This window comes from Hyperoodon ampullatus (assembly GCF_949752795.1).
Source record: "Hyperoodon ampullatus genome assembly, chromosome: 6".
Classification (NCBI taxonomy): domain Eukaryota; kingdom Metazoa; phylum Chordata; class Mammalia; order Artiodactyla; family Ziphiidae; genus Hyperoodon; species Hyperoodon ampullatus.
The window spans coordinates 88,374,500-88,388,869 of NC_136919.1; the positions used below are offsets into that span (position 1 = coordinate 88,374,500).

Consider the following 14,370-nt stretch of genomic DNA (forward strand, 5'->3'; position numbering starts at 1 on the left):
AATGCCCCGGTCATCGAGAATATCAGAGGGAGGACCCCCTTTCTACCTTTGCCTCTTAATGGCAGTGGGATTGAGACTAACAGTGAGAGACAGCGGAGCCATCAATTTGATGAGAAGCAAACTAGCATCTCAGAGGCAAAAGCCCTAGACCTAGTCCTATCATTTTGAGAGACGTGCCTAAAAAAAATAACTCTTTGGCATTCAGCAGCTGCACCCGTTTGCCAACGTAACCAGAGTGGACCCACTAGTGCAGGGGCCTTCAGGAGTCAAGATAGTAACAGGGTCACAGGGCATCTTCTTCTGCATCTTAACCCTTCATGTCCTTTTAATCACAGTCTGAGAAGCACTCTGGGGTAGCAAAGAACATGGGTTAGAGAGACCCCAGCTCCCTCTGGCCTTGGAGCTGACGAGCTGTGTAAACTTGGCAAATTCCTCCAGCTTCCCTCCCCATCAGTGAAATGGGATAATGCCTTGAGGGACTATGTAGGGATTAACTGCAGGGCTGTTATGGTGCAGTTATGGTGAGTGAAGAGATGAGATACTCCACAATGTTTGTTGAATGACTGAAAGCATGAATGGGCCTGATGTACCCGCATCCCTCCCCGAGTTTCAGGCTTCCCCTGGTGCCGCCTTGAGTACATCACCATCTGCCCAGCAACCCAATCACAACATGGCCCAACAGGATGGGTCAGTCTAAAACCAGGGGAACTGTAGCGCTTAAGAAAATGAGGACTTCTTAGGACCTAAGGCATTTGAACCATTTGCCAACTAGGAAGTTTCAGAGAGCCTATGCCAGGAACATATCCCCCAAGTAAGAAGGCAATGGGCATGGAAGCTTGTTATCTCTCTCTAATCAGGGCCCAAAATAGACGACCCAGAGGGCAAAAGTAATCACCACGGGGACAGAAAGCAGAACGATGAGCTTCACTTTTAAACCCTTAAAAATGTAACTCAATTAGTAAAAACCCCACATTTCAAATACTTCAGGGAACCTCTGGTTCCCCGATAAAACTAAACTGCTAAATAGGCAAGTGACAGTTCTTATGACCTACCAAGCTCATTTCTTTGGATTTCAAAGAAGTGGAACTTCCCGAGGAGGCGGTGGATGCCGGGCTGCTGGAGGCGTCTTTCTTTAGCAGACGGTTTTTGTCGATCCCATTTTCCCTGGGTGAGTGGGCGGGGCTTGCTCGTGGAGACGAGGGGTCCTCAACAAGCACAAGCAAAGGGCTCGTGATTTCACTGATAAAGGACAGATCTTTCCACACCAATTCACCAAATTAAAGGAGAGCCCTGAAAGTCCTTTAGATTTGGGGGATTTGAGGGTGTGCACCTAATACTGCTATTACAATGAATAGGATGGTGTTTGCGAGTGCACCCATGAAGACACCATAAAGAAACAATCTAGAAACAATCATATCTTCCCTCATGCTCAAATACTTTGCCCAGAGGGCACGGGACAGAAAGGAGCACCAGACACCAACTTAGGAATCCAAAATGGTTAGGGAAACAGATTTTTTTTTTTAAAGGAAACAAAAGTTTGTGTCGGTTTTAGACACTTATTGTTCCATCCATGAACAACCATTAAATCCTTAATGTGTAAAGTTGCAAAAGACCAAAATATGGTGGTTCCACTTTCTTTCTCTCACAAGTCACTCTGAAAATAAAGTTTGATAAAGAGAATGGTTACCTCATTAGACACGTCCACAACTAAGTTGTCATCACTTTTGTCACCATCACTGTCCTGAAAAAAAAAAGAAATTTTAATGCCATTTACTAAAGGGTTTGAGGCTCAATTAAATTTCTGTAGCTCTTGGTAGCAGACAGACTAGCAAATGACCTGGGCTCCCTTCCAGAATGCCAGTCCTGGTAATTAATACCACCATCTCCCCTTCGCATCTGACCTGGGGAGGTGCAAAGACCCAGGCAGGAAACTCTGCTGCAGCAGCACACCAGCTATACAATCACAATGTGTATACAACAGGTGATGGCAAGTTGTAAAACCTGGCGCACAGTAAGGGCTCAATAAATGTTTGCAGCAGCTGAATCTCTCTTATAATCTGAAATCTGCATATCCTTATCTCAGAGATCTTTCCCCACTGGATTTCAAATTAAGAACACAATTTCACGTCATTGCTTTTTTGTGTATCACCTTGAAGGCTGCCAACAATTCTAGTGTTCATGGACAATTCATAATTATAAAGACAAACTTGAACCCTGTTCCCATGGGGTTACTAGTTACTACAAAAAATTAAATAAAGGAAACAAAAAACTACAAACAACAAAGCTAGCTACTGGCTGGAATAATGTACCAAGATCTAACCTCATGATAAGAATAAAGCTCTTTAGCAATCAGCTTGGAATATTCTTGAGATGGAAGGAAGATAGGATGGCAGTATCTGGAGGGCCCTGGCATCCTACATTAGGGCTTTTAATGTCTTGACATGAAGCCATAAAATTGGCTAATCAGAGGAAACTCCAAGGTTGCATGCACTGAGTTTGAAAAAGCTTCAGAAAAGCTGTTCAATTGAACATGATCACTCCTAAATCAAATTCAGGGCAGGGTGAAGAAGTCTACTTTCTTGGCCAAAAGACCTTATATGTCTTTTAGTGCAGAGTAATACAATGGACATACGGAAAAATAGGTTATCGCAATGGGTCCTATTCTCAAAAAGGAGCAGGCCCCTGGTTTATGATCTACACAGTTCTTTTACTGATGTCACTGTCAAATAAGAATACACAAATAATGTTTGAGACATATTAGTACAAGTGCAGGTGTCACCCATTAGCTTTTTGTGGCCCCCAAGTCCAGCTAGAAAGGTACCCTCAACTCTAAATTCATGTCTTAAATGTTTTATCTAGCCATACCTAAAGCATTAAGTGTGGGAGACCCAATTTACTTTCTTCAATAATGTGTTACTAGATATACCTTTAGTCATCGTTATAAAGGCACCATGCAATTCACTAGCAATAACAAAAGATTACAACCAATGAGGAAGCCTGGGTAATTAAAAATAACAGGCTATTGAAAGAAATATTTTCATGCAATAAAAGAAAAAATTAATACTAAAGAAAATTTACTTTCTCTTAGTAAAGCCCACAGAAAAGCACAAACGTTGTCAGGTGTCAAGAAACCCAGGGTGCGGGAATTCCCTGGTGGTCCAGTGGTTAGGACTCCGCACTTCCACTGCAGGGGGCATGGATTTGATCCCTGGTTGGGGAACTAAGATCCCACATGCCACATGGTGTAGCCAAAAAACAAAACAAAACAAAAACAAACAAAAAAACCCCATTGATTTTTAAAAAAAAAAAAAAAAGAAAGAAAGAAACCCAGAGTGGTGGTGACTAAGTATAAGCCAAAGGGGATTCCCTTTAGGAAAAAAAAAAAAAACCCAGTATAAAAATAGTTAATGTAATGTACAAACCAAACTGGCAAAAGGTAGCAAATAACAAATTTATTATAATGGAACTGTGCAGTGAGTCCTTAAGTAGTCTGAAATTTAAATCTTAGCTTTGTACTGGACCCTTCTGCAAATATAAACCTTCACAGTATACACCTGTCATCAAACATCTAAGGTCTGAGTCCTTTGCCCCAGGTTCTCCAACATCATCTCAATACATCACCCTCAACTACCTACACAACTAGACATACCTAGTACAAACAGGTTACAAAAAAGTCATGCAGAGCTATGGATTCTAGATCCCTCACTACTAAATAACTTATCTACAGAGCAACTCGTAATTCTATCATTGGCAAATTTGCAAATTTCTGTATGTCGTGGACTTTCTTGACTAGTTTATTAACAGCTGATGCCATATATAAATGTACTTGTGTGGGATACTGGCTCTGGGCAAAAGATAAGGGGCAAATATGTGCTAAACAGGCTTGGGCTGTGGTGGGGAGATCAACAACTTGGGTTCTTGGGATGTTATTATGGTACAAAGTATGGACCAATTTGAGGACCTCTGGCAAAATATCCAATCCTAGGTTCTCGCTTTGGGAATCCTAACATGGTGATGAAGAGCATGGATCCTGGAGTCAGACTGTCTCCAGGCTGTTCCGCTAATTCTGACCTTGGGCAAATCACTTAAAAGCTCTGTGCTTCACTTCCCTTATAAATGAAATGGAGGGATGGTACAAAACTCACAGGGTTGTTTTGAGAGTTAAATGAAACAAGCCACGTAGAAGCACACAGTACCTGACGCTAACTTGAGATGTTGCCCAAGAAATGTTACCCACAGTTAGCCATTGGCTTGCGCCAGCCAGCAGGAGACAGAGGTCTCGCGTGGATACCTCTGCACAGCCTGCACAGCAGCCAGCCAGAGGGAGACACTTCTTCCTCCAGGGGCAGTGGGGAGTGGCCTAATTTGAATTCTACTCCCACACTGTCCCTGAGAATGTGTGCATCCTGAAACAGACACTCGGGGACACAAAAGGAAACTACAAGGCACCTGTCAGCTGCAATGTTTATGACCCCAAGACCAGAACCAATGGCCATTTGGCTTGGTTTGCTCTCCTCGTGAATGTGGTTTTAGCTAGATCTCTAAGTCAAGAGTCCTCACATCCAGTCGTGTGATCTCATCTATAGGGTTTGAACGAGATACCCCCAATGTTTCTTCTGGGGTTTTTTTTACCATGGACTTTTATCACTACACTGCTCACCGTGGAAGAGGACGAACTCTGCCTTAAGACCTAATACGAGCCTGAATATATTACCAGAATGGCATTCAAAAAGGTAGTTGGTGACACCAAATTCTTGCCCTTGTTATTTTAGCAGGACAGGCTACCAAATTTGCAAGGTCTAGGACAAAATGAAAATGCAGGCCCTAGCCTCAAAATTGAGAATTTGAAGAAGGTGGAGAGCAGAGCATGAAACCAGTGGTGAGGCAGGGCCCCTGCAAGACCAGGGCCAGTGCAGCTGCACAGGCTGCACACCATGAAGCCAGCCCTACAATTTTGTATTCCCTCTCATGAGTAACTACGGCAGAAAGCCTAAAATTTAACACTAAGCCTGGCAGATGTATAATTTACAACTCAAGATGGAAATAATATCCTACAATGTAAGAGTCTATCCTCTTGACACTGTTATTTTAAGGGATGTGAAATTGTCACTAAGATCTTAGAGTCCTTTGTATACTCACTTAGATGCTGAGCAAGGAAGCAAACCAATATTATTTCAAGTCCTTTATTTACTTACATAGTGGCTGGAGTCCTTATCGTCCACCTTTCTTTTCTTGATGTCATTGGAAAACTCGGGTCCATTTCTGCGTTTATCTGTGCCTCTTAGACTGTCTGGGACCAAGAGGGAGTTACTCTGCAAGACAAAAAAAATTAATCAAAGATTTCTTCCCAGGTCTCCCTGTACACATGAAAACCCCACCTGGATGTGATAGCTGGTTTAGAAAGGTGATGCCTACATGGCCTTTCATTCCATTTAATTCATCTCATCTGAAGACTTTGATGGCAAACATTTATAGAGATTTAGGCACTTAAAAGGGAGACCCTGACTATGCACTCAAGCCATCCAAAGCCTGGTGGATCCTTCAGGCCCTGCTCACTTAAAATGCTCTTCTGTTCTGTTTGCTGTTAGAGAAATGGGAGCCTGCTGTTTATATGTGGATGTGTTTTTATTCTTTCCCACTGAGACTCCCTGGTCAGGAATAAGAATGGCCTATGAGCAAAACCTGAGATCACTCTATTAGACATATTCTGTGACTGTAAGTCAATGTGTGCCTCTCTAAAAAGACACAAAGAGAACGGGTGGGATTAACAGCATGGTTTCCTAAAAGGCAAATCACATTTTCCACAGTAACAATGAAGGAACTCTTTTGAGTTCTTCTAATTTATTGTTGAAAATAAGATTTGGTGTTCCTTGCCAAGAGCACTGAAATTTAAGACCCAAAGCAGGAATTCCAGCCAGTGAATCTTCAACAGCAAGGCCAGCTCCCACACACAAAAGCAGGAACAAGGACTAATCTTTTCCACAAACCACACGGGATACTTTCATTCACATGTGCTGAGTATGAACTGTTGACCCAAAGAAAACAGGCATTTTAGATATTTGAGGGTCACATGACACGATGTGACATCCCTTCAATTCCCATCTCCCCTCGGGGCTAAAGCATCAGAACATGTTACAACGAGTTCTTTTAAGTGCGGGATTAGCATACGCAAGGAGGCAATTTGTTCAGTGATGTGTTACTGCCTTGAACAATGCTGAATGGGGCTGTGCAAAAACTCTCTTTCTCAAAGCCCAGATAACCTCAATTTCTGAAAGATGTTGAAGAACTAAGTCGGGGAGTCCAGGGCCAACAAACAGTAATGTTACCTTTCTCTGACACAATATAAAATAGAAGGGGCCTGGGGAAACCTTTAAGTTAGACCACCTCTAATGCAATAGTACGTACCATGAGCAAATCTTTAATGGTCCATTTTTAGAGGCCATGGATAGATCTTCATTCCTAACCAGCCCAAGGAAATTAACCAGGTGGCTGGCTCTCAAAACTCCCCCGTGAAAACCGTGAACCCCACCATGGGAACGTTCTCAGTTCAACCACACACAGGAGGAAATCAAAAGTGGGAACCAGAAGGCATTCTGAAGCCTCTTTGCCCACTTCAGAGGCTGCCTCTGAAGCAGCTGAGCTCTCATTCACAACCGTTCAAGCTCCACAAATGCCAGGAGGCTTACATAAAAGCAGGGGGGAGGGACCAATGCAATTCAATATAGAGAAGCTCAGAATAACGTCTTGAGCTCAGTGTGGGGCTGAAAGGTGAGCTGGCTGGATCCCTGAACTAATTACATTGGTAAACATCTGCTAAAAACTAACCCCTCTGACCCAGACCCACAGCCTGACAGGTCGCAGGAGACTTAACAAAACTGCAAAGTGCTTACATGCTGGGGAGGGGAGAAGCAGCTTGAGCTCATGTGGAAAAAGTGTCCATACACACCTGTCTGTGTTCTAGATTATGTCAGCCCGGGAGTCTCCTCCTCCAGACTCAGACCAGATACATTAAGAGCAAGGCTGTATCATATTCAACTTGACATCTACCCACTTGCCCAGCAGAATGTAGCATAGAGTTGGTGTCCACTCACAATTTAAAAGTCTCTTTCCCCAGGGTCCCCTGTGCAGCCCTCCTGCTGTAATTAGCACTGGGCATTCAAACCACTCAGCCATCCAAAGACAGCTTTTTAATGATCTGATTTTTTGAATGTCAAGTGGTACTGTGAACATAAAAGTAAACGACACGCCTATTAGGAACAATGCAATTTCTGCTAGAAACAATAACATTTCTCTGGCTGGACCTGTAAGCCTGTCAAGCTTTGAGGCTTCTGCGTCTCCATATCAGAAGTTAAATTCCCGTTTGAGCAGCTTAAGTGAGGCCTATAATCTGAATGCGTTTTGCAAAGCTCTGAAAGTTCTTCTAAATTTAGATGGGGCTGGTAATTAGCACCCTTGCTTATCTGAAAATTGGCTCCATTCAGATGGAAGATTGAGACAAGTTACAAAACGAAATGTCTCATCATACCTTTGATGCTGTAAAACTGATTCAAAACAAGGCAGCAAAGAGTATGGGCTGCAGAGGCCTGGGAGAGCCACAGTCCAGAGTCAGGGGGTGCCTGGCTCACGCTGCAGCCCCACCAAAGACGAACCACTTTCTTTTACCCTTGTTCCCATGAAACTTGCTTGCTGTGTGTAATTGTCCCTGACATCCTCCAGCCCTGACACTGCTTTCATTGTTGTTCTTGACTTAAGCAAATAGTTCCAGCCTAATGGACTTCATTTGCTGCTGGCAACAAAAACAGTCTTGCTTAACTACTGCCTAGGTGACCCTAATCCTCATGGTTACCTCACTTGCTCCCCAGAAACCCAAAAGTGACTACATGGGTAGTACTGGACGTCTCCTAATACCATTAAGTCTTCTTCCCTCATGCTGCATTTTGTTCTCACGTACTGTCTTATGTTCCTCAGGGCTCAGAAGTGGAATACAGTCATTTTGATGGTTGTTCTGAGCCACTTTACACATATTTTAAGAATGGGTACTGACTGAATATCCTTTGGATCCTTCAAAATTTAGGGTTTTACCTTGATTTGTTAGATTTGAACGAGGGGGAGACTCACATTTAACATTAAAATTTAATATTTAATATTTAATCAACATTTAAGAAGAGCCTGTTTGTAAAAGAATAAAACGGAGGTTGCTTCGCTTTAAGTTACTGAAAAAGTCATTCTAAACACTGAAGATAATTAGGACCAAACTTCTCAAGACGCCAAAGCAACCTTAACACATATTCATCCTCTTCACCTCCTCAATTTATCTAGAGGATGTTCAGAGGGGAAGGCAATTTGCCTAAAGTCAAGAAGCACTACCCATTAAGTCAACTTGCCTGTGCTCCCAGAAGAAGTGATTTTTAAACTCAGTTTATATACATCAAATACTTGTACCCAAAGACTTGAACCCCCAATACTTCTCATTTAAAAGTCACATTGGCTCTTCAACCTACTGAGCTTAATATTCTAATGTGACATAATAATGCCTACTGCATGCTATCTCTGATCCCCCCCACCTCCTAATCACAGACACATCTCGATTCACTTGGTTAGATGCCCACCATAACAAAATTGTGAACATTTAAAAAAAAAAAAAAACATTTTACAGCCTACTTTTAAATGACCTGAAAACAGTCCCAAGTTCCTGGCTTTCCACTCATGAATCCTGCCATTTACAACCCAAGATGCACACTAAAAAAGACCCCAGCAGAGAGCAACAAAGCAGCCCAGGTACTCACAGCACTGGCTTCATGCCACATCAACCACCAAGAATAGTGGTTCCACAGACCTATTTGCTGCTGCAGCCTTCTCTTCCCAGAGTCCATATCTTGAAAGATATGTATCGACCAAACAGCATTCATCAAGTAAAATTCCCCTTTCAAATTTTTATTTGCCAGTTTTTTAATCAACATGAGAATTAGTGTTACCACACTGACTGATATACTCTAATTCTAGCCAAGAAACCTGATGTTTTATTTCACCTTGCAGCTGGTAAAATTTAATCATCTGCCAGACTTTTTCAAACACTGTAATTATTGGGCAGATTTCTACAAATGTTCTGAGAACTGGGATTTCCAGACTGTATATAAGTTTTCCTTTGTTTAAAAATTTTCTTAAGAACCAAACAAAATCATCTTATTTACCTTATGTCTTCTACAAGGACTCAAAGTAGAAGTTTTATACAGCCCATGGGAAATATTACAAATCTGAGCATATCAAGATCTAAAAACCCATTATGTTTTCAAAACAAGCTAAAATTTGAAAACCATGATGATTTTCTGCACCTAACAAGTTGCACACATTGACGGGAATAGAGCCAAGTAAAACGATAAAGGGAGAGGCAGACCAGACAAGTCTCTGAAGAAAACAAGATCCCTCTGAAATGTTCAGTACCAGAGACAGAGTGTCTAAAAGACCTGTTAGCCCAACCGGCATGCTTTTCTCTCCATTTATATATAGAGACTACACATGAAATGACTCGATGAGGTGTAAGAACAGAGAAAACGTTATGAACCACAAGAAGGGACCCATCCCTCCTAAAATCTGAAATATCTGAGAACCTAAAACCTCAGTGGGCAACTGCACTGACAACAGACGAATATTTCACTGTGGTTACCCTGTGCTTCCTGAGGGTCACTTCCTGCACTAACAGTGATGTGATGGTTAAGAACAGGTACAAGGGGCTTCCCTGGTGGCGCAGTGGTTGAGAGTCTGCCTGCCAATGCGGGGGACGCGGGTTCGAGCCCTGGTCTGGGGGGGGTCCCACATGCCGCGGAGCGGCTGGGCCCGTGGGCCGCGGCTGCTGGGCCTGCGCGTCTGAAGCCTGTGCTCCGCGGTGGGAGGGGCCGCGATGGTGAGGGCCCCCCCAGCCCCGTGCACCGTGATGGGGGGTGGCCCCCACTCGCCGCAGCTGGGGGGAGCCCTCGCACAGAGGCGGGGACCCAACACAGCCATAAATAAATAAATTTATTAAAAAAAAAAAAAAAAAAGAACAGGTACAAGAGTGAGCAGAAAAGCTGCTCAGAAGAGAAAAGAAAAAGTAGGAGGTCTTCCAACATTACAACTGGTGTGCACTCCTTGAGTGGTCAGATCCAGAGCACCATTTCCCAAATAGGTGAACCATGTTTTATAAAAACACACACCAGAACCGTTCCCTGGGCTTCCCTGGTGGCGCAGTGGTTGAGAGTCCGCCTGCCGATGCAGGGGACACGGGTTCGTGCCCCGGTCCGGGAAGATCCCACATGCCGCGGAGCGGCTGGGCCCCTGAGTCATGGCCGCTGAGCCTGCGCGTCCGGAGTCTGTGCTCCACAACGGGAGAGGCCACAGCGGTGAGAGGCCCGCGTACCAAAAAAAAAAAAAAAAAAAAAAAAAAAAAAGAACCGTTCCCTGCTGAGTGGGTGCATGTTAACTAGAGAGTTGGTGGCATGTGAACCCAGTAGGTAGAAGTGGACAGTGTATTCTCTTAAAGTAAAAACAAACATGCAAACACACAAGTATTGAACCACACCTTCATATAAGAACTTACACCATGTAAGTAGAAGAGTCTTTTGCACTTCAAAGAGCATTCAGTCGAATCAGAAGAAAATGTCAAGAGTTGGACTCTGTACCACCTTTATTCTGACCATTCTAGACAAGAATGTTTCTATTTCATGCTCTGAACACCCACCCCCTCAAGACCAAGGTAAAGAGACTCAGCTGCTTTAATATGAATAAAAAATAGTCTTTAAAGTCTTGTTCCAAGAATTTTACTTTTCTTTGGCAATTTAACAGGAATGGTTGTTCATGTATACAGAGGTATCTTGGAAAGTAAACTCCAGAATATATAAAAGAAAGCATGTTTACATTGTCAGCGTGGCCAAAACCCTTTATAAGAGTATTCATGTATCCTTCATCTATCCTGAGACCTCAAAGCAATTCTTCTGCCAACCAAGTCTAAACCTTGAAGCCACCCGCAGCAAATGTGAAAGGAAAACCCGTTCATGGAGACAGCAAAAGCGAGACAGGTTTCCCTAATGTGAAAATAATGCACATTATTCAAATGGATTTCTTTAGCTGCCATGCTAATTCCCCTTGGGAACAGTGTCCTCCTCACAGGAAAAGTGTCTGTGTCAGAGGTACAGATTGGAAACTCATGACACCTCATTTATCCTCCGTTACACTAAGGCAGTGGGAACCTAATTTGCTAGCACACTCTACACTGACAATTAACTTCTCGGTGCACATTAAAACAATTAGGTAAGGACGCACCCCATCACATCTGTGCGCCTTCTCATCCACACCTGGTACCAATTAAGCCATCACCCTGTGTGGTACTTCGTGCTGCAGTCCAGTTGGTCATTCACGTATTCTGTGTGACAAATGTATTTTTAACCTATAAGATTAACGATCCCCACTTGTCAACAGTGAAGAGTGGAAGCAAGTGGAGACATGTGGAAATGTGGAAATCACATCTTGGAAGACTGGCTGTGCAGCAGGCCTAAAGGGAACATGTCTATTTTTCATATTGTTTAAAGGCAAAATATGTGAAAAAAACAAAAAAACAGGGTGTTCTTGCACCTCGATCTAAGAACTTGGCACTGTCGGACGCAGATGGGCAACTCAGGAGGATGCTCAGAATAAAACAGAGCCACAGACATACACACCCAGTGAGTATCTGGGCTGGAAGAAGTACTAAACCACAAAATGCCTTCGGCATCACTCTCTACATCCACAGCTTGCCCTTCCACCCTCCTTCTCCAGGTAAAACAAAATAAAACCAATAAAAACCTTTGGAGCTCATAACAAATATAACTGCTTAAAAATAATCTTTAAATGACCTCATAACACCTTCATTCCCCTAATCAGGACCGTGGTCACAGCCAAAATCAAATTTGTATTTCAAACCTTTTCTAGAAGCATGTTTTCAAAGTGCTCTTCATTCTCCAGCCCCTGATGAGATGCTTCTACTGCAAGAAAAGGTCCTGAAACTAGAAAGCACTGGGTCAGGACTTGACTGTGGTATCTGGATATCTGACGGCACTTAACCCATCTCTCCTCATCAGAAAGACCGAGACACAAAGTTTATTGCTTACTGTGTTCTAGAGGAAATACTGAAGATGATGATCAGGCCAAAAGGAAAATAAAAGTTTACAAAATCTGCTCCAAAGGGTGGGCATTAAGGTTTCTAATTACAGAACACAAAATGAAGCCTAAAAAAGTTTGTGGAGGGAGAAAATAGCCTCTACCTGCTTTCTGTTTGTTTAAAGATGCCCTATCCTGGGCTTCCCTGGTGGCGCAGTGGTTGAGAGTCCGCCTGCCGATGCAGGGGACACGGGTTCGTGCCCCGATCTGGGAGGATCCCACATGCCGCAGAGCGGCAGGGCCCGTGAGCCATGGCCGCTGAGCCTGCGCGTCCGGAGCCTGTGCTCCGCAGCAGGGGAGGCCACAGCAGTGAGAGGCCCGCGTACCGCAAAAAAAAAAAAAAAAAAAAAAGATGCCTATCCTCACTGAGATCTCAGGAAGGTAAGACCTGAACATTCTCTGGTCACACACAGGTCCTGACATCCGCCTGGCAAGCTCCGGCCCCACAGCGAGCAGACACCTCACCTGGCACAGGAACACGCCACTCCCGACAAGCAAGAAGCTGCCAGTGCTTTCCTTCCTTCAGGGGGTCACCCTTCTCGTGGCAGTGATGCTGGTTTTCCCAGAAGATCTATGTTTTTAAGCACAGAGTTTTAAATTCTGCCAAAAGAAAAATCTACTGAGGCAACCACTTAAGAAAACTTAATGTTTTCCACTGCGCCTTAATATCGAGATTTCAGGTGATTCATTTCAGTTTTATCCTTTATCTCCAGGCAATTCCTTGACATAAGTCAGGTCAACAACATTTAGGCGAAAACACCTCCTCCTGGTCCCTGTTTACCTTTGATGAATTCGAGCATCATGAGACTGATCAAGTTCCTGACAGGCTGGGATGGGTTGTGTGATGCTGACACACTAAGAATCATTAGGAATAGCCACGGGTCATGTGAGCCCTCATCTCCACAACAGCCTCACACATTTTTTAAAAAGGAAACCACAAGTAACTACGATGTCGGTGACTAACGACGCATTTACTGTTGGCTGGCTACCCTGCAGGTAGAGCCAGGGAGGACTTTCCTAAAGGCTTGCTACGGTACGTCTGATGACTTCCCATTTGTGGTCCCTAAACCCTCACCCTGCAGACAGCCACCATCACCACTTTCTAGAAGGATGAGAAATCTTGCCTGTGCAGCCAGAACTCCACTGGGGTCTGCCTTTGTCCAAAACCCATGTTCTTTCTATCACTGTCCCCTTTCCCCCCACACCCACGGTGCCGTGGTCCTAAAGAGCCACTGGGAGATGCTGTGACATTCAAAAAAATAAAATTTCAGAAACAGGCCAAGAGTGAAGTATTCCCCAAAGCAAGCCTCACACCTTATTTCCTCCTTGCTCTCTATATTGCTGAGTGTCGTCTTAGAAAAAAGTGAAGTGACGGGTGGTCTGTAACTAGGATCTGGTCCTACCTCTGCCAATAAACTAGGGAAGTACAACAGCTAGAGAAGAAAAAGATAAAGACACCCCCTTACATTAAATAAAGTGATGGCTGTCATAACTACTTTTAAATAAGTTCTAAATGTGAACGTAAGTTTAGAAATGTTATAGGAGTGGCAACAGGGTCCCTCAGAAAGACATGATCTAAATCTCCACCTCTGTTAATTAACTATATGACCAAAGACACCCAACCTCCTTACTTTGGTGTCTTATTGAGAAAACGATGGTGACACACCATTTTGACCTCTGAAGTAGATGAAAAGTGCTTAGACTTTTCTGGGCCAGGAACCCCTTTGGAGAATTTAATGAATGTTATAATCTCTCCTCAGCATTATGTAAGAGCACTGACCCACTCTGCATACAATTTTAGAGGGGTGCCAGGACCTTCTGAAGTCCACTAGGAACCCGCCTTAAGTCTACAGATCGTCCCTGTCCTGAGTCTCTCCCACACAGACCCCCCTCAAGTCTCCTCCCTCTTCCAAGTGTTCCGAATAACCATCACATGAGTTAGATATTTCAGTGCTTTTCGTTCAACACATAATTTGACTTTGACATTAAAAGATATCACTGCAAAATGGCAGCAAGTATATGCAGTGCCTCAGCCAGTGCCTGGCACATAGTAAGTGGTCAATAAATATGTTAAATGAATGAGTATTTAAACATCCATTCTATCATTTTTCTTAAAAACCATACAACTCCTTGTCAATTCTCTAACTCCAGGTCTTTCAAGTAGACGTATTTAAAGGGCATTCCCTTCAGCCAAAATTTAGT

General features: G+C 43.5%; 1 protein-coding gene across 6 annotated transcripts in view; it reads right to left on the minus strand.

Annotated features, from left to right (window-relative positions):
• The window catches only part of LOC307054202 (transducin-like enhancer protein 1), a gene marked incomplete at its 5' end in the record, with an annotated part of 87,629 nt that overhangs the window by 25,205 nt on the left and 48,054 nt on the right, over positions 1 to 14,370 (minus strand). For 5 of the 6 annotated variants that reach the window (XM_079705793.1, XM_079705791.1, XM_079705792.1 and 2 more), the window contains 3 exons: positions 1,053 to 1,205; positions 1,688 to 1,741; positions 5,196 to 5,312. In XM_079705793.1, coding sequence (XP_079561919.1) covers positions 1,053 to 1,205; positions 1,688 to 1,741; positions 5,196 to 5,312 — 324 coding nt within the window. Of the gene's footprint in view, positions 1 to 1,052; positions 1,206 to 1,687; positions 1,742 to 5,195; positions 5,313 to 11,931; positions 12,015 to 12,633; positions 12,740 to 14,370 lie in introns of all 6 variants that reach the window. The other variant, XM_079705788.1, reaches the window with a different exon arrangement.